We start from the raw sequence: 25,552 nt of genomic DNA on the forward strand, positions 1-25,552 counted from the left end.
ACTTTCCCAGCAAGTTGCAGGAGGACCTGCATTTTATTGTCACTACGGCAAACAGCACTGATTGGTCTCCATACAAATGGTGAAAGCAGTGACTAATTACTTTTTTTTTATTTCAGGAATGTGAACCAATTAAAAGGAAGTACCCCTTAAAAAAAAAAAAAAGGAACAACAGATTGGCATATAGCATGTGTTTCCAACGCAGTGCAAAGAATTCAGGTAACCCATGACACTGTGGCAATACTTATCAGTAAATATTCAACAGGACTGGTTCCGCTGCCAATGCAAGCAGATCTAGAAGACTAAATATGGTAATGGAGGAAGCTATGTCAACACAGTTGCTTGCAGTGATGGCCAGGAATTGAGCAAATTGGATTCGACACACGTGCTGCATCTATTGCACCTGACCAGAGGATAGAATTCTGCAACAAGTGGACACTGAAGATTGATGAGAACAAACAGGTTTAGTTTGTAGGTTCCATCCCCCCCCAACACACACACGCACGCACACACACACACACACACACACACACACACACACACACACACACACACACCTCCCGAGGAAGCTTGGCAGAGAGGATTGTTGATCCTTTTTCCATTGAGGGAAAGCTCACCATGTTGAAAGATTTCTTCACACCAGTCCTGGATGAAAGTGGTGACTCCCTGCATTGTTCAAAGAAGACGAGGCACTAGTACGTTACGGCATCAACGCATGCCAGTCAATGGACCACAGTCTTCTGGACATTAGATCAGTCAACTTGGCCTGATGGAGTAGCCACCCAGGTCACCAACCTCATTCGAGCGGCCTTTCCTGTGAATCCTCTTAAAATTGTTTCTCAGTAGAAAAAATCTATAACATGGATTATTTTGAATGGAGACTCACCTTATTGTGCCCATAACGAGAGAGAGCTTCACTTCTTTGACTAAAGAGTAACTGACATTGTTTGTTGATGTTGAAGTAGTGTAACTGCAGCGTTGTACAATATCCCTTGTATGAATAAAATAAAAGTTAGTCACCACTTTTACAATTTCTGTAAAGAATTTTGATCCTAGGTATATTTCTTTATAATAGTTTTTCTTTGTTATCTCATTTGGCACGGTTTATCCTGTATAACACAATCTTACGAATACAGATTTGTTTTAGGCTGCTAACTGGTGTGGTACTACCTTACTGCATTTAGGATGTGTAAGATTAGTACGGAACTGTTTAACATTTTCCTTTGCATTTTCCATGAGAACTTATCTGGCAGGATGTCAGCTGTAATATCTTTATTATTTTTCAATAATTTTTGTAACAGTGTTAAATATCTCTGCTGCAGTGGTATGGGTCTGTCTCTCAATTTCAAACAATATAGAGGGAGGGGGGAGGGGGACACATTTTGTTGATTGTATTTTCTATTTCAATGATTTATAAAACATGTTTGGGAGTTTACAACAATCTTTACATTAATCATGAAACTAAATACATCATTACATTGTACAACCCAGATTCACATTAATTTTATAAAATTACAGTTTTGAATACATAACTTTTTTTTAAAAAAAAAGTCAATTATATTTTAATACCGCAGAACACAAGGCCTTTTGCATTAAACATTGACAATTTTTCAATCGTAATTGTAATTGGTGGGCCAGTATTTGGAATGTGAACAATTCACAAATCTCACTTTTATACCAGTCCTGTCACTGTGATTAGTAAAAGTGACAAAATGAGATAACAATAAATAAAATTCACTTAAAAATACATTCTCAATATTTACAGGTTATATACGTAAGTGATATCCCTGCCACACAGCATTCGGAGTTGTGTGTAGATGTTTCATAGTCTGAATTTTTTCTGTACAAAAATATGTGTCCACATGTATATAATGTGCAAATGGATGACAGGTACTTCATGCTCTACAGAAAGTAGAGAAGCTTTTGATTAGTGGATTTTGGAGCTGACAATCAGTTTCAAGTAGTGACTAAAAACAAATTTACATTGCATTCCACAGTTTCTGTATGATGTCAAGTGCAATTACTGGTATTTTACTTACTATACAGAACCGTGTAGAAATAGATGTCAGTATGTTTGTCCCCTTATACATGCTTTCTTTGATTATGAGATATATTTACATCAAGTACTACCACCTGCATGTCACTGCTCCGCAGTAGTTTCCTGCAGTTATAGCACAGACCAGGAAATGGCAGATACTCTATTTACATTCGTATTTTTAATTTTCTTTGGAACTGTTATAAGATATCCTCTAATAAAAAGAAACCTTCTGCACATTTAAGCCTGGAAATTGTTGATACTAAATGTATCCTGCTTGTCTCACCAACTCTTTTGTGGATTACTGAAGTTAACATGCAACTGGATGTAATTGGTGACAATGCACTTGATGAACTATAAAATGAAAACTTTGAATAAGACATATTTTTAACAATATAAAAATATAAACAATAGAAACCACAATTTAATTGTACATCACCATTGTATATAGTTATTGTTATATGGCTTCAGTACAATGTAATTTTAATTTAGTGATTGACAACAAAATTATAAATGTGATGCACAGTTTTTGAACAAAATTTGTGATTACCACTGTAGAAAATAAATTTAGTATAAAATAAAAGTTATATAGAACTGGTTAATTCTTCAGTGTTTTATTGCACAACACTATCTTCTAGGGTGTATCAGCACGCAACACGTTTCTTTGCTTCCACAGTTGTTATTGGACCTTCATCATGTGCTTAAGTGGTATACATTACATTTTACTCCGTTGGCCAGTTCATGTATCCAGTCTGTTACCCCCTTTGGAAATTGAAACCTTAAGTTGCATCAGTTGCAAAGTATTTTGCGGTAATCTCGCCTGTTTGCTAGATTTAGGCACTGCTATGACTGGAACTGTACATTGTACAGACACCTTAGGGTAAATTGCACAACCACAATATTGGCAAAAGACTGTTTCCATAACATGCCTATCATCCGCAACAGTTTCTTTGTTTCTCCTTTGTCTGTCCTGTGCTGGCCGAAAGAATGATAGTATCAGCCGCAGCCTCTTGAGTTTTCACATACATGACCTTGTTCACCAGGAATGCCATAGCTTCATCTGTAAGATAAAATAAATGTTACTCTTATGGTTTTATTATTATTATTATTATTATATTACTATTTTATTATTATGTGAATTGCTTTATTAACATATAAGTATTTTTACACATGTGGTGCCATACAATAAATAATTAAAACATTATAGAAATGACAGCAATTACAAAAATAAAAAATAGACACACACAATGAATTATGGGACTAAAAGGGTCAGTCAAAGTTTTAATATCACATGGGGGGGGGGGTAATATAACTGATGTTTCAACTCATTTTGCAGCAGTCCTCTTAAGGGTGTTGTAACTGCTTGATTCTGGTAATGGTTTCTTCTGTATACTACCTTATTTTGGTTCTCATGTGGCTGCTGATGTCACATTCTGGTATGCCACTGGATAGTTTGAAGAAAAGATTTTTATGGTTCAAATGGCTCTGAGCACTATGGGATTTAACTGCTGTGGTCATCCGTCCCCTAGAACTTAGAACTACTTAAACCTAACTAACCTAAGGACATCACACACATCCATGCCCGAGGCAGGATTCAAACCTGTGACCGTAGCGGTCACGCGGTTCCAGACTGTAGCGCCTAGAACCGCTCAGCCACTCCGGGTGGCAAGATTTTTATGGAGTGATGGCAATACAGAAAGCTAGTGACTATGCTACTCTGGCAGGTGATTCACTTTTTCCTACCAACTGGCAAGCTTGTGCCCATGGGTAGTGTTCTGCAGTGAGACATCAATCCCACATGGCAGGTTTTTAAAAGGCCCCTGTAAATGATCAAACATTTTCTTAAACTTAAGTATGCTTGCCAGATATTTGGCTGTGTACAGTACTCTTTGGCATGTTTGTCACACATAGATAGGTCTTGTATGATGTGTTTGCGAGAAATTTCGATTGCTGGAAAGTTTGACAAGATGGCAGATGATGTTTCAGTTAATTTTTCACCACACATGTACAGTGAAAAATTCTTTTATTACAATTTTATCACACTGTATGCCGATTTTCTAGAATTATGGAAACTATGACCAAGGATGAAAACAAAATAGCACTGACAATTACCAAAACGGTAGAGACGTCATGTTTCGCAGGGAGAAGGTATGAACAAAATCTGTCTGTTATGCCTGACCTACAAGGAGAAGTGCATTGAAATAAAAGAAATCTAAGTTCTCCAGTTGTTATACAGGCAATGTGGGATGTATGTTCCCATACTGTGGTATTTTAATGAACTTTCATTAGGGGACCAAGAAGAAGAGAGTAAATTTTTGCATACAAATAATGAACATTTTACTATCCACGTGCAATGTTCAAAATGTTTGTGAAGTCTTATGGACTTAACTGCTATGGTCATCAGTACCTAAGCTTACACACTACTTAACCTAAATTATCCTAAGAAAACACACACACACACACACACACACACACACACACACACACACACACCCGAGGGAGGACTCTAACCTCCGCCGGAACCAGCCGCACAGTCCACAACTGCAGCGCCTTTAGACCGCTCGGCTAATCCCGCGCGGCACAGGAAAACATGTTTTCGTGTGTATATTTCTCCTTCATTTTAAACAATTCTCTGGTGAGGTGCCTTGTTTTCTTCTTTAAATGTTAGAAATGCTAAATCTCATCTACATTTGTAGCCATTCTCACTAGTGCCAAAATACTTTATACATGAAAAGCATCTGCTCCAGAAGTAAGGTTAACATTACAGGCTTTCGTGGTATATGTACAGCTTGTTTGATACATCCGTAGCGAATTTGACAGACAAGTTTGCTCTTTTACGAGGGCCTCAACAAGTTCTTAAAAGTTTCATTGTCCGTTGGAAGAAAGTTGATGTAACTATGTCTTTACTGTCAAAACACACACCAACACCAACTGCATCTAGTTCAGTGTGAGGTTAAACTGACAAATTTTGTAAATGTACGGGTTTGTTTGACAGGACTCTGGTCATGCGGGGCTGTTGGATGGTGAATACAAGTGGCCTGCTGATCCAGTTCAAGTTGTTAGGGTGCTTAATTATTTGGAGAGCCTTTCTAATTTTTTTGCTGTTGTGTCCATGGCTGATGAGCAGGAACATGTGGTTCTTTGTAAGTAAGAGTATAGCCACAGCCCTGGCAGTTTTGTCAGCTATAGCTGATTTATTGCGTTACTCCAGTCGTACACAGCATTTGTGCTCCAATATGCAAGTGGTAATAGGTCTCCCAGTTTCATCAATGTAGACTCTGCCACATTCACATCGAAGTTTATACACAACTACACTGTGCAGAGTATGTGGAACCCTTCAAGGGTATTGAGAGATCTCTGATCCTCAAACTGCTCTGGAATATGATATTAATTCCTCATTAGCGAGCAACAGGAAGTATTTCTCCTGTTCTTTTGTTTGTTTTACCTTCACTGTAACTCATAACTCTCATGTTGTCACTATATCCATCCACACAGAATGCTGTCCAGAGCTTGTCCAGTTTCTGCTGAAAGTTGTCAGCATCCCAGATTTTGTTGGCACCTCAACACCTTACCTAAAAATATATGGTTTACATAAGAAATAGAAAACAACAGACAATTCCCTTCCTGTATGTAGAACCGCACAGAACATCTGGTGGCAAATTTTGACAAAACCTACAGGAAATCTATGAATACCAACATCCATGTGCATGAAAGAATGCTATGCTATGTATGCTGAAAGCCCAAGACCACCTGTTAATGACATGGAACACCTTCAACGCAAAGTGAAAGAGCTCCAGACAACATTGCCTGCAAATGGATAGCGTAACAAGAATATACAATGAACTTTTGAGGTACAGTGAAGATAGAACAGACAAAATAACAGAAGATCCTCTTCTTGTTGCTCACTTGTCTAATGTGAGAGGTGTCAGCGACTGTGTAGGCAAAGTGCTGTTGAGAAGCACAGGATCTGAAATCTGTTGAGAAGCATGAATGTTTGTATATGGTTGTAGTTTCTAAAGTTTCTGACCTAGCAAAGAAATAAGATGTTTTGTCTTCAAATGTATTTTTACTTTTCAGTGTAATCTCTTTGTTAATCTGTACACTTCTTCCAGCAATACCCATCTCTTTAACCCATTGAAATAATAGTTAGTGTCTTTCTCCTACAAAATAGTTGGTTATGAAGGTGCTGACCTCTTCATTCAAAGAAAATTTCTGTCCTCAAAGCTCAAATTTCAGCTGAAGGAACAAAAAAATTTACTTGGGGGCTGGATCTGTTGAGTAAGGAGGATGAGCAAACAGTTTAAAATGCAATTTGTGGATTTTTGCCATGGTTACTGCTGAGGTATGAGCTGGCACAGAGTGAGCAATTGTGGCAGCCAGCATGTGGTCAGCCTTCTCATCCATAAATGTTCAATGAATCTGTGACAAACATGTTCTTCAGATATGCTCATAGCTTCTGTTATCTTTCTCATCAAATGCATTATTGAAAAATGAACCAGGAACAACTGTTGTATGATTCTTTAAGAGTACTGCCAGTTTTGCAGTGTTACAGTGTTGAATCTTCAGGTGCATATAAATAAACAAGAATAGCACATGGGAGAATTATAAAACTTTTTATAAATTATTATGAAGATGCATTATTGTTAAAGTGGTAGTAATATTAAAGGATCATACAAAGGGTATTAGGAGAGTTTTGCAGTACGACACAACAATAGGTTGCAGGAGGCTGATTGTTGCTGTGTTCTGACAATACTTCATACTTACATTGTAGCCGCGGTACCAAGTCTGTGGGTGCAGTTGTTCATTAGAAGGTTTAGTTTTCGGGCAGTTTTGCCGCACAACTTCACCCATGGTTTCATCATAGACCAGCACTTTGAAGAAATGGCTCTTGTACTTGGTGAGGTGTCCACATCGTTCAACCATATTCAGGTGGTACAGAACCAAACTGGTAATTTCCCTCTGGAGGATGCTGAGTGGACGGGAAGGCCACAATCATCAGTTGGGGAGGGAAAAATTGATGCTGCGAGAAAAATGCTAGAAGAAGACAGACGATTGACCATAAGCAGACAGAGTATACCTTAGAGCTAAGATTCTGCATGATCATTTGCAAGTAATGAACTTCGTTGTCTCTGGGTGCTGCATAGACTGATGGAAGAGCAAATGACATGAGTGACTTGGTGCCGGTAGATTTTAAAGATGTTTTGTAAGGTACATTCTCAGTGTGTGAATAATATCATGACAGGTGACAAGACTTTGCTGTACTATTATGATGTGCTGACTAAGAATTAAAACAAAATTTGGGTCTTTGAAGATAACGACAAGCCCGTATCTGTCACAAAATCCTTGTCAGTAAAGAAGAAAAGGATAGCTGTTTGTTTACAAATCAAGTGGAATTGTGGAGCATGTTGTTTTGGACACCCAGAGGACGGGCACAGCTAAGTGGTACACTGAGCAGTGCCTGTCCTAAAGTCATCGAATCTTTGAAGAACCTGCGACTGAAGTGAAGAATGGACATTTGGTTCCTCCCATCACGAAAACACTCCAACTCACTGTGCCAAAGCATGCACCAAATATTTGCGGGGTACAGGGCTGCAACTTCTTGAGCACCGTCCTTACAGTCCAGACCTTGCTTCTTGCGACTTTGCACTGTTCCCACATATGAAAATGAAGCTGAAAGGAGTGCAGTTTTCAAGTGATGAGGACGTCCTTAGGGTTTGGGACAGTGAGTGTGCCTTACTCCGTACAGAAACATGGGAGAACTGGTTTAGGGATTGGTTTTGAAGGATGGGAAGTTGTATTCAGTGTGGGAGAACTTACTTCGAAAAAATAAAATAACTAAAGATGTGTTGCAAAACTTTCCTAGTCCCGTTTACACAACAGCTGTTTGTGGTTTATTTTTCAAGAATTCATACCTTCAGCTGCTGATGCCGTACAATAAATTTTGTTGTCTCTCACCTTTATTTGAGATTTCTCTAGCACCATTTGGTGAACCTGTGCAATATTATCATCAGTGGTGGCAGTTTTAGGCTGTCCCAAACATGTATTGTTACCGGAGCTGGCATGGGCACATTAAAATTAAGCTGCCCAAAATACCGTGGTCAAACAACTATGCATACAAAATGCCTTAAATGTTGTGAACCTTTGTAGATGCTCTCCACATTGTAGGCATCTACGAACTTGGATGCCTATGTGGCAAAGTCTACGGTAGTGAAACCCGGAGTAGCTATTGCATGTCTAAACAGGAATGCTACTTACGACTGGAGCAACACAGTTAATCAGCTGTTGCTGAACCCCTTATGACTGTGGCCCAGCTATTAATTTTCAAGAACACAATGTGCTTGATCATCAGCTGTGAATACAGCAGCAAAAAATGAAAGGCTATATATAGCCCTGATAGGACATGCAGGGAAGATGGCCACAAGTTACCAATGACCTGTCTGCCAGCAGGCCCCATGTGTTCACCAGTCAACAGCTTCATTTTATATGGGTCCAACAGCATAAAAAAGTGGTCACAAGAGAACTGCTGTGCGGTATGAATGTCTCGCTGCAGGAGAAATGCTACCCTTGTATAAGCTATAGTTTCATTATTGCTTAGCAGTCACCTACCAGATCTGTGGAGCCACCTCTCCACAGCAATTTTTACTTTTTATTGTCCAGTGGCATACCAGAATGTGACGTCAGTAGCCACCTGACAACCAAAACATGGCAGTGATAGTAGAAACCCATCACCAGAAACCAACAGTTAGTCAGCCTGAAGAGGATCACTGCAAAGTCGGTCGAATAATTGGCAATTTAGTTGTTTTGATGTTTTGTAATGACTTGGTCTAAAACAAATTCATTTTGTGTATGCAGGTACACATCCACACCGTTGGTACACACTTAAATACCTGCATCACATTATCCTATCATTCTGTCAGAGCTACCAAAACAAAACATTGCAGCCCTCTGATAAAGTAAAGAGGCTGATTTGGACCTGGAGTCAGATGGGTAGCAGTTTACATCTTTATCTGCTCATCCGGATTTAGGTTTTCTGAGGTTTCCCTAAATTGCTTAAGGCAAACTCCACAATGATGCCTTTAAAAAGAATACAACTGATTTCTTTTCACATCTTTCTTTCAATCTGAGCTTGTGCTCTGTGTTTTGTCACCTCATCTGTGACTGCACATTAAACCCTATCAGCTGCAAACAGCTTTATCTTGGAAGACACAGAATAAAGCATATTATGTTTTTGCAGTTATTTCTCTGTGGATTGGTTCATTCTATAAGCTCACTCTATGTCTGTCTCATTAAACAACTTGTGATTTTGTGACGAACACCTTTACTTCTTCAAAGGATCGGTTTTCACATGATTAGTGCTTAACTGACTGATAATGTAGTTAAAGAGCCCAGTGTCAGGAAAATGGCGTCCAGTTGTTCTCCACAACTAATCTTGCATGCTTAATAGCACTTATTAAAGTTGTACTGTGCACACAAAATAAACAAGCAATTCGCACAAAAGGTGTTGGGAACAGTTTATGTGATTCATGATATTGAACATGGCATGAGGTAAACATCACTGGAATAATTTTGTGCAATCTAAACTGAAATCTTATTGCTGCAAATTACAAAACACTGCCGCATGATTCTGTACTGTTTGCTGATATTGGCAATGACCTAAAAAAGGTCTATATTGGTCAACTTATACACATTCCTTCAGTCCTAGGAGTCCCACCCCCCCACCCCACCCTCTCTTCCCATGTGAGAAACAAAGTTACAGAACATGTACAGTATGATGCTTTTTGTAATATGATTTGCTAATATGTAATTGCTTGAGTGTGCATTCATTCATAGTGGTGGGCACAACATAGAATTCTATTTCCTCACCTATATTGATATTCTCCTTTGCTGATGTAGAGAACCAATTCGTGATACCATTATCACGACAGAATCGAGCTATGGTCTCCGTAGAAGGCCCGGAAGACCCTTGGATGTCGCACTTGTTTGCCAGCAACACTGTGGGGATGGGAGTGCCATCCTGTTGTGTTACTTTTTCCCTGATGTCATTGAGCCACTGTGAACATACATATGTGGAGTTCAGAATCATCCATAACAACTGTAAATTTCATCAACAAGGGTGTGCACCAAGTCACAACATACATCAACAAATGGCAAGCAACTCACGAAACTTATTCTAAACACCTCATTAACAATACTTTTCAAAGGCTGCCAGTTTCTCAGCTACATTAAATAGCTGTTATCTCCTATTTATATCTTAATATTTACGGATAGATAAGTAGTGGCAGGAAAAAAGGCTTGTAAACGTTGAAGAAATGCGTAAGCTTTCGGAGCCTGTGGCACCACCTCCTAGCAGAATCGTTGGAGGGGAATGAAGGAGGAAGTATAAAAAGGATGGGCGAGGCTTAGGAAATGGGGAGAGTATGCAAAAGTCACCCAGAACCTCAGGTCAGTGCAGACTTACCAGATGCGATGAGAAGCAAAGACAAAGACAACATTGGGATTTTTCCTTTTGTGGAAACTGCCACTGGCTAGCAAAGAGGTGTGTGGTGCGCATGATTTCGTAAGGAATAGTGAGAGTCACTCTCAAGAAAACATGACATCCACTATTCACTATAGGATAATAGCACATGATGTGTATTTATTATTGTAAGCATATTTAAATACTTTATTTTTGTATCATGCCAAAAGTTGGAATTACACCTTCTGTTGGAATTACACCTTCTGTTATGACTTCAATTCCTGTTGGTAACAATTTTTGTTCCCTTTGTTTATTCCCAAATTTTGTATATAGTATACACATGGGAGATGTATAAATACATCAAAACATCAATTAAAATGTTTCCCATTTAGATTCATTATTCAAGGTAATATTTTTGATGTGCTTACCCTAATGCTGCACGTAGTTTTCCTGGAAATCAGTTACTTGTCTAATCGAAAATTCCACCTTATTATGTAAAGAAAGAACTTTGTGAGCTAATACATATTTCTGGGCATAGTGGCACCGTATTTATAAATATGTGTTATGGCATAGATTTTTTTTATTATAGTGATGTATTATGTTTTTACTCAAAATGTTAATGTAGAGGAGATACTAGTATCCTAATTATTTTAATATTCATAGTAAATACGTTAATAGAGGCCTTCATGGACACCCTCTGTAAGAAGGTATTGTATTTTGAGCCTACCTTGGAGATACGACCAATAACCCTTAAAAATTACTCAGTGCATATGTAAAATTTTGCCTTCAGAATGTGAGCTGTAATTTCCAGTTTTAGACTAGATTTTATTTGCTATAAATAATTAATTGTATTAGGAATACTGTCATCATTTCCCAAATTTTTTTTACTATTTATGGTGCAAGCTTCTTGGTGTGAGGTGCCTTAGTGCTGAGTAATTTACAAATAAATACTTTATGGAGTTCTCATCATGTCAGATATGACAGTCCTTAAGTTCATTGAACTTAACTTTTTTAAACTATAAAGGGTTCTAGAAAGCTGTCCTTCATGGTTTTGTTAATAGTTTTTGAACTGTAAAAACTTGTAATGAGAGAGCAGTGCTTGCAAAATATTTGTTTGAAGGAATTAACAAAAATTTATCTGACTGTAAATGCATCTTTAAGTCCCATACTGCAATTGTGTTATTTATTATGATTGTAAGTCTGATATCAAAACAGTGTTTTAATGAAAAGATTAAACTGTTGTTCATAATCGACTCAATTATGAGTAGGTTGCCATTGGATCAAGTGAACTAAAGTAGAACCTTAATTAATCTTCACTTTTGGGACCAGGTGATGGTTGGAGCACTAAAAAGGTCAGCTATTTGGAGGAGGGCGAAACAAGTCAATTACAGAGCTCAAAATGATGAATAAATCAAAATTAAGTGATAAAAATACATTTATGGTAAAGAGCAAGGAAAACAGGAAATTTTAGACACTGAATTTAAAAAACTGTAAAAGCTTTTTTGTTTCAGTTTTATAAAACTTGTCTTTGTGGCTGCATCACGGCAGGCCTGTGGTCATAGCAGAAACATCATTTGTATGGAATTCATCTTCTTCATCCCGGTTTTTGGTGCAACTGAATAGCTTTTTGTTCTATGATAGGACATTGAAAGTAGGGTCTCCTTATGTCTTTCCTGACAAAACCAAAGCACACTAAAGTTTTGGTTTTTCCAATGCTTTTCTAGTTCCTGGATCATTTTCGCCCTCTACAGTTGACGAAAAAGCTTCAAGATCTTTTTGGTTCTTTTTGCAGTCTTTAATGGTTGTCACTCCACCACCCATTTCAGAGGCTTATTTAGTAACTGACTCACCTATTCCATTTCTTTGTAGAACACAGTTTCTGTTTCGATGTGCATACAACATGTTTACATTTCTAATTTGTAGCCATTTTTTATTCTTCCAGACACCCTTACCTTTTTGATCACAACTTTAAAAGTAAACTACAATTTTGAAATTAACATGAGAAGCACAATAATCTTAAAAAGCTCACTGGTGAAGCAGCAGATTGAGGAGTACAGTAAAGCAATCTGGTAATGCAATACTTTAAACTGAGCCAGTGTGAATAGTGTCACTTGGCTGATCACTTGTTGTGACAAGAGTAAAATCGGTCGATAACGTTGGCACATTGACGTGCACAGAGTGCAGATGAATGGTTGTAATCATGGTTGGATAATTTGAGGAGTCGGTTAATTGTAGGTCAGATAATCGAGGGTCTGCTGCATTGCTTATTTAAGAGAGGCTGATGCAGTCTGAAACCAAGACTAAACAGGTTGTTGAAGTGAGTTGGGCAAGTTTTCAAGTGGAGGAGATGATGTGTAAACAGATGTTATCAAACACACCCACACAATATATATATCTAAAAAAAAGGTGATATAACTTACCAAACCAAAGCGTTGGTATGTTGATAGACACACAAATAAACACAAACACACACACAAAATTCAAGCTTTCGCAACCCATGGTTGCTTCATCAGGAAAGAGGGAAGGGGAGGGAAAGACAAAAGGATGTGGGTTTTAAGGGAGAGGGTAAGGAGTCATTCCAATCCCGGGAGTGGAAAGACTTACCTTAGGGGGAAAAAAGGACAGGTATAAACTTGTGCACGCGTGCCCACACACACACACACACACACACACACACACACACACACACACACACACACACACCCATCTGCACATGTACAGACACAAGCAGTTCCTTAGCCAGCTTCATCCTAACCCACAACTTCTTCACTTTTGAAGGCCAGACATACCAACAATTAAAGGGAAGAGCCATGGGTACCAGGATGGCCCCCTCGTACGCCAACCTATTCATGGGTCGCTTAGAGGAAGCCTTCTTGGTTACCCAGGCCTGCCAACCCAAAGTTTGGTACAGATTTATTGATGACATCTTCATGATCTGGACTCACAGTGAAGAAGAACTCCAGAATTTCCTCTCCAATCTCAACTCCTTTGGTTCCATCAGATTCACCTGGTCCTACTCCAAATCCCATGCGACTTTCCTCGACATTGACCATCTGTCCAATGGCCAGCTGCACACATCCGTCCACAGCAAACCCACCAGCAAGCAACAGTACCTCCATTATGACATCTGCCACCCATTCCATATCATACGGCCCCTTACCTACGGATTAGGTCTTCGTGGCAAACGAATCTGCTCGAGTCCTGAATCCCTGAGCCATTACACCAATAACATGAAAACAGCTTTCGCATCCCGCAACTACCCTCCCGACCTGGTACAGAAGCAAATAACCAGAGCCACTTCCTTATCCCCTCAAACCCAGAACCTCCCACAGAAGAACCACAAAAGTGCCCCACTTGTGACAGGATATTTTTCGGGACTGGATCAGACTCTGAACGTGGCTCTCCAGCAGGGCTACGACTTCCTCAAATCCTGCCCTGAAATGAGATCCATCCTTCATGAAATCCTCCCCACTCCACTAAGAGTGTCTTTCCGCCGTCCACCTAACCTTCGTAACCTCTTGGTTCATCCCTATGAAATCCCCAAACCACCTTCCCTACCCTCTGGCTCCTACCCTTGTAACCGCCCCTGGTGTAAAACCTGTCCCATGCTCCCTTCCACCACCACCTACTCCAGTCCTGTAACCCGGAAGGTGTACACGATCAAAGGCAGAGCACCCATGTGATTTACCAACTGACATGCCTACACTGTGACGCCTTCTATGTGGGAATGACCAGCAACAAACTGTCCATTCGCACGAACGGACACAGGCAGACAGTGTTTGTTGGTAATGAGGTTCACCCTGTGACTAAACATGCCTTGGTGCACGGCCAGCACATCTTGGCCCAGCGTTACACCGTCCAGGTTATCTGGATACTTCCCACTGACACCAACCTATCAGAACTCCGGAGATGGGAACTTGCCCTTCAATATATTCTCTCTTCCCGTTACCCACCAGGCCTCAACCTCCGCTAATTTCAGGTTGCCGCCACTCATACCTCACCTGTCATTCAACATCTTTGCCTCTGTACTTCCGCCTCGACTGACATCTCTGCCCAACCTCTTTGTCTTTACATATGTCTGCCTGTGTCTGTATATGTGCGGATCAATATGTGTGTGTGTGTGTGTGTGTGTGTGTGAGTGTGTGTGTGTGTGTGTATACCTGTCCTTTTCCCCCCCTAAGGTAAGTCTTTCCGCTGCCGGGACTGGAATGACTCCTTACCCTCTCCCTTAAAACCCATATCCTTTCGTCTTTCCCTCTCCTTCCCTCTTTCCTGATGAAGCAACTTTGGGTTGCAAAAGCTTGAAGTGTGTGTGTGTGTGTGTGTGTGTGTGTGTGTGTGTGTGTGTGTGTGTGGTTTATTGTCTCTATCAACATACCAACGCTTTCATTTGGTAAGTTCTGGTATCTTTGTTTTTAGATATATTTTTCCCAAGTGGAATGTTTCCCTCTATTATATATATCGCCATGAACTGCACTATTTATTATAGTTTCCACAATTGCGATATTGACTTATGTAATTATAAACAGTAATGAATACTAATGGCAAACACAATTGAGTAACCATGTGTGCAGGTAAGGAATATGAAAACTTGACTCAATACTTTGATAACTTAAATGGGAGGCTGCTGGTCTGCAGGAAAGACCTATGAGAATCATCTGTAGTTCAGGACCTGAAGACTTTTGTGTCACTGAAGTTTGTTCTCAGGACCAATATTTTAACTGTAATTATATGTTACGATGTTGGTCACATCATTGCAGCCAACCATGAACTCTAAGCTGCACCAACATAACACAGAAACCAAAGACAAATGCCATGTTAATAGTTACAGGATAATATAGTGTGAGAAGAATTAATTGAATGTAGGAATCAGATTAACAAATGCATTACTCAGTGCTGTTTCAAAAATTCTTACACTAAAGTAAAGATGTCATCAGTCCAAAGAGTGCTTTGAGCACTATAGTGCTTTTCTGATCACTGTCTTGTTGGAGGTTGTGTGCTGTTGCTTTCCTCCTACCTTTGAACTGACCCAGCCCGTCACAGAGGGACATACAGTTTAACATAGATTCTGAACCACAGAATAACTTTGCATTTTTTGCTTCAATAAACATTGCCATTGGTGAAAGAAATGACAGGTGACTGATAAAAATGCTAGGATTGACCAGGGATTGAACCTAAGATATTTTGATTTGTAGTCTGACACTTTACCACACCCTGTTAAATAAACTACTTACCAGTAACTGTTTTTTTACACCCTCGAAGAGTGCTCTCATTTCATGCAAGTAAATAATGTTTCACTAAATACTACATACGATCTGTTACATTTTGTTTTTGCTTCTGAACATTAAGTAGTGGGCTGAGTCTTTAGTCTCAATACAAATGGTGGATGCAGAAACTAATTCCCTTCTTGTTTTCAGTATGGTTAAGCAGTTGGAAAGGGCAGATTTAAGCAGATCTTGAAACCAAAGATGGTAACAGATGAAGGTATGTCTAGACAGGTGCTACCAGAGATAGCCAAAAGTCTGAAAAATGGGACTCGATGTGACTCTGCTTGCATAAGTGGGAATCAGCCAAAGCAGCATCATGAGGATTTTGTGGTCTTAATGAGTGGCAGTATTTGACAGGTTGACACTGGTGTTGGGAAGCACTGGTGAATGGGTACTGAATATGCATGAGAATGTTTGATTTTGTTAATTCCGTCCTTTTTTCAGACGAGGAAACACTTTATGGCAGTGGTAAAGTGATAGAATTTCAAGTTAAATGTCAGACTGTGAAAGTTAATGTGGATGAAAACCATGAAGTGGTACAGAATTTGTTGATCCTTTTTGTTCCATTGAAGGAAAAGTCAATGTGATGGTCTACCTCGTCATGTTGAAATATTATGTCTTTGTGTCAATCCTCGACGAACATGGAGACTTCCATACATTCTTCCAGAAAGATGGACACCACTCAATGATTGGTCAGCAGTTTCCGAGAAAATGGACCAGTTGACATTGCCCAGCAGAGTGGCTATTCAGGTTGCCAGGCCTCCCTCAAATGGACATTTACCTGTGAGGCTTTTAAAATCAATTGTGTACCAGCATAAAATCAGTAATGTGGGCCAACTGGAAAGAGTACTCATCATAGTTTGTTGACAGACAACAGGAGAAAGAATAGTCACATTTTCCAAAATGAGTTAGCGCGACTCATTGTATGTCTATGTGGAACGGAGAGATGTGGTATTTATTCTGTAACATATTATACAAGATACCATTTATTATGTACAAAAAAAAACATTAGTTGTTACTTTTACCATTTGTATGGCAACTTATCATTAAACCTGTATTTACTCTTACTGTGAATTAATATTATAAAAATGAGATGTATTTCTATGAAAGAAATAAAAAAGCGGTGAGAGAATATTTATGTAATGTAAAAGCAATCTTATGTTGATGTGTCTTCAAGAAAATGAATTTTCACTTTGTCTACAAAATAACATTTGCCAATTTTTGACACGTCGAAACCCATTTCATGTTTAATAGGGAAGCATCATCATGTGTAATTTCTACTCTGTTGTGTCATTTGTTAAGCCAATAATGAGGCAATTGATCATATGAGGGGGGGGGGGGGGGGCAGAGAGAGAGAGAGAGAGAGAGAGAGAGAGAGAGAGGGGGGGGGGGGGAGAGGGAGAGAGAGGGGGGGGGAGAGAGAGGGGGGGGGAGAGAGAGGGGGGGGGGGGAGAGAGGGGGGGGTAGAGAAAGCTGTTAAAGTTAGAGTAGTTATTAATTATCACTTGTGTCAGACTCTATATGCACTGCAGCAGTAACATTTCTCAGCAGGTGAATGCTTGCCTTCATTATTTTTTGTATGTTTCAATTCTGGAATTTACATTATTATATCATTGAGCATTTTGCAACTTCACTGCCAAATTTTTCTCTAGAATCCATTTATTTTGAAACACTTCCACTCTTTGTGAAGGTAGTGCTTCTAATTTGTTAGGAATTCAAATTGTGTGCTCATATTCCCCTTATGACTTACTTCATCCTCCTCCCACTTACTGTATACTTGAGTGTTTGTTATTATATCTTACTTAGCTACCAAAGAATAAATTCTGCAAAAGTCAGAGTACAATTTTTTTCAAATTTCCCATTTCAAGAGATTTGTTGGCGGTGTAACATATGAAAATAAAGTCTTACCTTTTGCGCTGAATGAAATGTTGCTATCCTCGACACATCAAATACAATTGCAGCACCTGACCTGTAACAGTCGTTCACAATTAATACATTCTATTTGGTCAGAAGGGCATACTCAACAGCAAAATAATTTCCAGGGATGGCTGTAATAATTACAATTATAGTTTCCAGTTTAAGTGACTACCAATATTGAAATGCTATATGAATTATTTTGAAAGGAAATATGTAATTTTTGGATGAAAAGTTTAAATTTAAAAAATAGAGTAAATGGTATTACTAACTGCTCAATAATTCTTCTTTTTCTTCTTCTTCTTCTTCTTCTTCTTCTTGTATTGGCTGCCTCTGTACCTCTTTATTTCAATTGCACTTTTTCCTGCACCTTAAATTTTAGCCCAGTATTCACACATTTGTTCCCTGTGCTGCTGATACCTCATTTCAGTACCCTTCTTGCCCTTTTTTTGATTTCAGCTTCTTTTGGGAAACAAGACGGTCTTGTGCTTTATGGTTATCATCCAGTGTTATCCCCACTTCTTGCTGGTCTCTCTCTCTCTCTCTCTCTCTCTCTCTCTCTCTCTCTCTCTCTCTCTCTCTCTCTCTCTCCCCACACATACTTGGTTTTCTTGTTGAAAAAGTAGCAGAAGATCCAATTGCTCAGTCTGTTAGAACTCTTAAAGGCAATGTGACTATATTATTATTATTATTATTATTATTATTATTAGATCCTTTCAGTCTTTTATGGGCTGTGATTACACAACTGCCTTCACTTCGACTTCTTTTCATCTTCGCTTGTATCCCTTTGTTCTCTAACTCCCTCTTCTGAGAATACTCTTCACACTCTTTCTTCCTTGTTTCATTCCACTCATTTTTGCTTTGACCCTCTCTCCGTTTCCTGTACCTTTTTTATTGATCCCACACTTACCTGGATCCAGATATACTTCTCTTACAGATATAAATTATGTTTCTGATCCTGTGGTAAGTTTATGTTTTATTTGCAGCCCTTTTCCCTTTTTTTATTTTATTTTATTTTTATATGTGCATAAAAATACAGCCTTCTTTTCTTTATTGTGGTTGATATTTTTCAAATCTGAAATGAAATTTAAACTCTTCTGCTAATGCTTTGTATTGCCACAGGAGCTCCTGCCCCCCCCCCCCCCCCCTCTCTCTCTCTCTCTCTCTCTCTCTCTCTCTCTCTCTCTCTCTCTCTCTCTCTCTCTCTCTCTCTCTCGCTGGTATTCTGCGGTGTTTAAACATTCAGGCGTAACTATGCCAGAGTAGCTGAATTTGGCATGATAAGATAGGGATCTGGATTTGCAAATGTTCTGGTGTAGTGTGGATGCTATCTCCCTGCTCTTTCTTCAACTGCTATCTTCTCCTTGCTGTTTGGTTTGGGTTCTCCCTGCTTTAACGATTGTGTTTCTCTGTCACGAAACATCATCTTTATTATTCATGTTTGATCTGCTGGCTGCAGTGTCTAGATTTTGCACACAAATTACTAGATCATCTGCAAGAGTTAAGCATTTGAGTTGAAGCCTAGACTTTTCGTAGCCAAAAGTGATTCCTTTTGGAATACTATGTTAGTCAACTCATTTCATGCATCCATTCTTGGATTACCTTCTCCAGGATACAATTAAACTTGTCTTACTCTTGTTTTGACTTCTGATGGTTGAGACAGATCTCTTAAGAATTTAACATACAATTGTGATTGTTGTATAAATTGTCTTTTCATGTTTCAGCTATTCTGAACACTGTCAGAATGTGTTTCGGTATGCTGCAGTCCATTATTACTGTTACTGGCAATGGCAGTGGTAAGGCGCACACAAAATAAATCTATCGACATTTTCGCAGACAGGGCAGTAGGAGAGAGGACAATGGTAGCGGTTGGGGGTTGCATTGCCAATGGCCATCATGTGGTGAGGAAGGTGCAGTTCAACAGCTGAAGCCTACACTTAACTTGTAAGCTATATTCAGTGAAGGTTCAAATGATCATGTTAACAGGTTACAGCAGTACAAAAAAAAAGAAACAGTTGCCTAAATAAAGGACCAACCAAAGCAAAACAGATCCAACCATGTGCTGCCAGAAGAAAACATCTTGAAAAAAAAAAAAAGGGTAAAAGATGAAGTGTACTATGACTCACTTACTGCAATACTGACAGTGTCACGGAAGGAATACATTCACATGGAAAGTGTGTGTCAGTCCCCGGACAACCTGTTTGGCTATAAAAAATAAAATTTTCATTTCCTCCTTGTATGTTTTTTCAAAGAAGGGAGGCATTGAAGCTAAGTCTTTCACCTACTCCTTTATTCTCTTCAATGTGCAACCCTCTCAAGCACACTTCTCAATGAGAGTTTTGCATCTAAATTTGCCTGTCCTGGCAAAAATTTATTGGCATTGTATAAAGGTCCAGTCACATTAATGTGACCACTGCCTATGTTTGATGTCAACGTGCAAGAAACACACACAGGTGGCAAGTGACAGCAATAGCAGTGAAGGTATATGAATGGTGTTTGGGATGCAGAAAACAGTACAGTCCTGGGTAATGCAGGAACGGAGCAATTTATCGACATCCAAAAGGGTACGATCATTGGCTTTTGCGCCGAGGGTGGAAGCATTTTTTAAATTGCTAAGTTTGTAAACTGTTTGTGTGCTTCCATGGTTGAAGTGTACCATGCACACAAAATGGCACTGTCCAAAACCATTGATGAGACAACTGTGGTGATGACAGCTGCAGAGGCGTGTACAGGTGAGTAGATGGGTAACTTTTGAGCACCTGACCACCCAGATGAACCAAGGGGCTACAAACAGTGTCTCCTCAATGACTGTTCAGCAAATGTTGCTGTGTATGGGCCTCCTCAGCAGGTACCCGGTTCATGCACTCACGTTTACTTGTTCATTGGCAGCAAAGGCTTGTATTTGCATGCCAATACCATGTAGTCATCTACTGAGTGGTGATAGGTGGCCTTTTCAGATTAATCACATTTTATTTTCCATCAGATAGATGGCCATTGACATCTATGGCTTTGCAAAAATTGTCAGGAAGGAGTGGTCTGGGGAATGTTTTTGTGACATTCGATAGATGATGTCGTTACTCTGGAAGGTACAATGGATCAAGACAATTATACATCTACCCTTGGGGATCATATCCACCCCTACATGCTGTTTGGTTTTTCTTTGGCACAATGGCATCTATAAGCAGGACAATGCAATGTGTGTCACAGCTCGAAATGTACGTGTGGTTCAAAGAGTACCGGGTTGAGTTTACGGTACTTCCCTGGTCAGCAAACTCTTCGGATTAAAATCCGATCGAGAATCTGTGGGAACACCTCGATCAAGCTGTTTGTGCCATGGCACTGTCCACGGCACTGGAGTCAACATCCCTGTTGGGTACCTGCCAGACACTCATTGACACTCCTCTTGCATGTCTGCACTGGAAATTATGGTAGGTGGTCAAATTAATGTGACTGGACCATATTTAGTCACATGTGCTTGATTATGATGAACTTTTGCTGCACCTACTGTGGATGAAGAATGTGGTGCCGTGCTATGTAGTAGAGTGGTGAAAATATGCAGTTTGGTAGTTTACAACCATGGCAAGTGTCCCTTCGGAGCAACGGAATGAAATCCCCTGCACTTGGGACAAAAATGCATTTCTGCAGTGGTGTCTTGTTATTTTGTATGAACTCTAGTGTTATGGGTCCATATGATCAAAAGGCAGGTAAGAAAATGTCAATAGCACTACTTACGGCAGTATAAAAGTATTTAAAGACATCAGTTGAGATCTTAAAGCATTGAAGCATAGTTAGTGCAGATGTGTCTACATGGTAAGTAATCCACATCAACATAAATGAAATCCTGCAGCCTTTGTGATTTGACCAGTTGTCACTATTACCTTCAGTTGCAATGTAACACTGGCTGCTCACCCATATTCTAACCCGGAGCAAGCAAAACACTGAAGCATATGAAGAGAAACGATGCGGAACTTTTCCTCGAGGTGAAACAGGTGCGTACCACATTGTCTAGGGCATTCCCAAGTAAAGCAGCTTTGTGGCACTTTTATTTTGATTGTGTTGCTTGATATACATCTATATCATTATTGTTCATAAAGTATAATTATTTTATCTAGTGCCGATTAGTCTTATAAGTTAACAACACAACAGAGTCATGGCCTGATTAATACACGTAAAGCAGTAATAATAGCATGTTATGAGAGCTCCTACATATTGAGTTCAATCACTGGAGACACCACATATTTCAGAATAAAGTAAGGAAAATGGAAGTGATAGGAAATCACTAAGAAGAGATCAAAGCGACTGCAGAAAATAAGACACTGAGAATGAAAAGTCCCACTCCAGTGCTCCTATACCAACAGTAGCCTTCTAGATCCTCCCACATTCTTGTCTGGTTAGTCACCAATTTTGAATTTGTACATAGGTTTTAGTTTATATAGCAAATTTTGTTGGAAAGAGAGTTGCAGATAAGGTTAAGGTGTTTAGAAAGCAAGCATGAAAGGAAAAGCAAGCAGCAAAATTACACCTAACACAAAATGCTACAGCAACGAAAATGTTACAGAGGGAACAAAACTATTTATAGGAATGCAGTGAATTTTCAGGCAGGACATGCATTTTAAATGCTGCAGAATGTATCGTGTCATATCACCAGGGCAGAACATACGAGTGTTGAAATTTTTCTTCAGAACAGTCTCAATATTTCTCGCTGTAATCTGCCTCGCTACGTTACAAGCAAGGTCTGTTTTGTATGGAAGAGTGGGCACATTGTTAACACAATAAAGATTTTGTTATGTCTGTCACTGCAATATAGTTTATCAGTGCAAACTTTGCTGATGTGCAGTGCTGTGCACTACTGCTAACCGATTTATATTTTGATTTTCCATAACCATTTTTACTTACATTACAGTTATTCCCACATATGCCCATGACTAAATGGCCACATAGAAGGGCACAATGGTCCATGTGTGTAGATGATATGTAATATGTGTATTAGAATTGCTTCTTTATAGTGAATAATGACTATTAGACTGTAAAAAAGTTATGTAATATTGTTTCAGATCTGAAGATGGCAGTTTAGGTTGCTGAAAATAGTGCTGTTTGCGCGCGCGCGCGCGCGCGCGCGCGCGCGCGCGCGTGTGTGTGTGTGTGTGTGTGTGTGTGTGTGTGTGTGTGTGTGTGTGTGTGTGTGTGTGTGTGTGTCGGGGGGAGGGGATGGCAAATGGTTTGCTGCTTGAAAATCACATTGATGAAATATCTTGGTGTAGCACTGAAAAGTGATATGGCATGCAATAGCCGCATAGGTTGGTAGCAGGGAATACAAATGGTCGACTCTGATTCACGGGGAAAATACGTGGAAAGTGGGGCTCATATATACAGGAGACCACTTATAGAACACTAGTGCCATTCATACTTTCATACTGCTCAAATGGTTGAGATCCCCATGCAGTTGGATTAAAGTAAGGCATCAAAACAGTTTAGAGGAATACTGCTAGGTTTGTTACCAGTAGGTTTGTTTCATGGAGATGCTTCGTGAACTCGGACAGGAATCCCTGAAGGAAAGGAGATGATCTTTTCAAGTAACATCATTGAGACGAATTAGAGAACTGGCATTTGCAGCTAACTGCAGAAAGATTTTACTGCCACCAATATACATTTCGCATAAGGAACACGGGGGACAAGATAAGAGAAATTAGAACTGGTGTGGAGGCATTGGTTGGTAATGGTGAAAGGTATCCTCCAACATGCACTGCATGGTGGTTTGCGAAATATATCTGTAGATATAGAAAGTGAAGAAAACGTTTCCGGAATTGGTCCAAAAGGATGCAAATGTGCCCTTTTTTTTTTGTGTAAAAACTTAAAAGGCATCCATGATACTAATACCATTCGCTGCCCTCCACTGACCAAAATCTGCAGCGGTAGGCACACGGACGTAAAACTTTTTCTGCAGAGTAGATAAATGCTTCTTTGCAATCCCTCCTTTTCAGTTGCCTTGTAGTAAGGATGCCTGTACATTACATGCCACTTTTTGTGTGTTGTAGAGAAACACAAAGTGTGCCAGTTTCAAATGTCATAGGATACAGTACACCTGTATTAAGTATAAACAAGTCAAGGTAGCAACTGCTCCAGGCGTGTTTTGGCCTGACCAAATATGCAAGCCACATTCGATGAACAATGGGTAGTATTTCCCAGTCTTCCACGTTTGCCTGCCTTGTTGGCCATCATTGCAAGTGTAGAAAATGGTTTTTCAGAAATTTTTTTACGATTGCTGTTGCTTTGTTGAGTGATTCAAAGAGTGTGGAGGACAGTTCACTAGATAACAAGTCCACGGTCCATAATTCCTTGCCATAATGTTAAATTATACTGATTGTAGTAGATGCTATCTTCACATCATACTGACTGAACTACAGTTGAAAGAGCTGAATGTGGAAGGGAGTCAGTAGTTGAAAACTCCAGAAATGAGAGTTTGACAAGGCCGTAGTGTAGTACTCATGATATTAATTTTGTACACTGGCTAAGCATTAAAGTAAATCTAGGAGAAGAGAGAAGATATTTTTCGTGTTTTCTGGTACATTAAAATTATTTCACGAGACTGCTATGTGTTTAGAGTATCAGTTGAACAGAACAGATAATGTGAAAACAGGTTACGAGATGAGCTTCGAGGAAAGTAAAACAAGACTATGGATGTTGTCGAAATAAATCAGGCACTGCTGAGGTAATTGGTTGGTTGGTTGGTTGGTTGTTTGAGATTAAAGGGACCAAACAGCAAGGTCATCAGTCCCTTGTTTCAAATAGACTCCATTCTGCTAACGGGACATCTCAGTATAGTCAGAAAAAATAAAACGGATAAAGGAGAAACGTAAAAGGGCAGTCACGTTGTCATTAGTAAAAACAAATGAGGGAAGTTGGCAAGAGAACGAACCCAACACTATGCTGAAACAGCATAGGCAAGACCACCTGTGACTTAAAAGGTACAACTGCTATAATGCAGAAAGTACGTATGGGAATAGAAAAACTAACCAAGCCTTAAAAAGAAGGGGTAAAAACAGAGTAAAAGGGAAAGAAAAGAGGATTCCGGTCAGGGAGGTGAATCGGGAATCTCTGAACACTGCCTACAGTGGGAGACACCCAAACACTCACCGCCCTGCCCCAACACCAGAGGGAGATTAAAAACTTTAAAACTGAGAATAAAAACCACTCTCCCGGAGGAAACCTAGAACCAGAGAGACCATCCGGGAATCGTCAGCCAACATCAAAGGTAAAGTGTGGGGGAGTCTGTACTTAGCACGCAGAGCCAAAAGAAGGGGGCATTCAACCAAAATGTGGGCCACTGACTGGAAGGCTCCACAACCACATAGCGGGGGTGGCTCATCACGCAAAAGGAAACCATGGGTCAGCCTGGTATGGCCAATGCGGAGACGACACAGTGTGGTCGAGTCCTTGCGGGAGAGGCTAAAGGAAGAACGCCATGGGCCTGTATTCACCTTAATGGCACGAAGTTTATTAGACAGCGGAGTAGCCTCCCAAGAATTGGCCCATGACTGTGCAAAGTGGGATTTGATGTGAAGCCGTAAATCCGCTGCAGGAGGGGTTACAGAAAACGGGGGGTAAGTAACTGCTCCCCCAGCCAAACGATCAGCGAGCTCATTACCCGGGATACCCACATGGCCCGGGACCCATAGGAAGTCAATGGAACAAGCAGCACGGTGAAGATCAGCGAGATGGTCATGGATGGCAGAGACCAAGGGATGGCGCGAAAAACACCGGTCAATAGCAAGAAGGCCACTCATCGAGTCCGTACATAACAAAACGCGGTTGTGTTGGGATTGTTTAATAAAGGTAAGGGCCCGGGAAATTGCCATCAATTCCGCAGTAAACACCCCACATGAG

At 39.8% G+C, this 25,552-nt stretch overlaps 1 protein-coding gene across 1 annotated transcript in view; it reads right to left on the reverse strand.

Annotated features, from left to right (window-relative positions):
* Nucleotides 1–1,327: 1,327 nt before the first annotated feature.
* Nucleotides 1,328–25,552, reverse strand: part of LOC124550700 (ras-related protein Rab-32-like) — a 381,369-nt gene continuing 357,144 nt past the window's right edge. Inside the window, exons 5-7 of the mRNA XM_047125423.1 lie at nt 17,663–17,723; nt 9,896–10,082; nt 1,328–3,092 (exon numbers count right to left, since the gene is read on the reverse strand). Coding sequence (XP_046981379.1) covers nt 2,965–3,092; nt 9,896–10,082; nt 17,663–17,723 — 376 coding nt within the window. The 3' untranslated portion in view covers nt 1,328–2,964. The remainder of the gene's footprint in view (nt 3,093–9,895; nt 10,083–17,662; nt 17,724–25,552) is intronic.

This window comes from Schistocerca americana, chromosome 9, assembly GCF_021461395.2.
Source record: "Schistocerca americana isolate TAMUIC-IGC-003095 chromosome 9, iqSchAmer2.1, whole genome shotgun sequence".
In the NCBI taxonomy this organism is placed as follows: domain Eukaryota; kingdom Metazoa; phylum Arthropoda; class Insecta; order Orthoptera; family Acrididae; genus Schistocerca; species Schistocerca americana.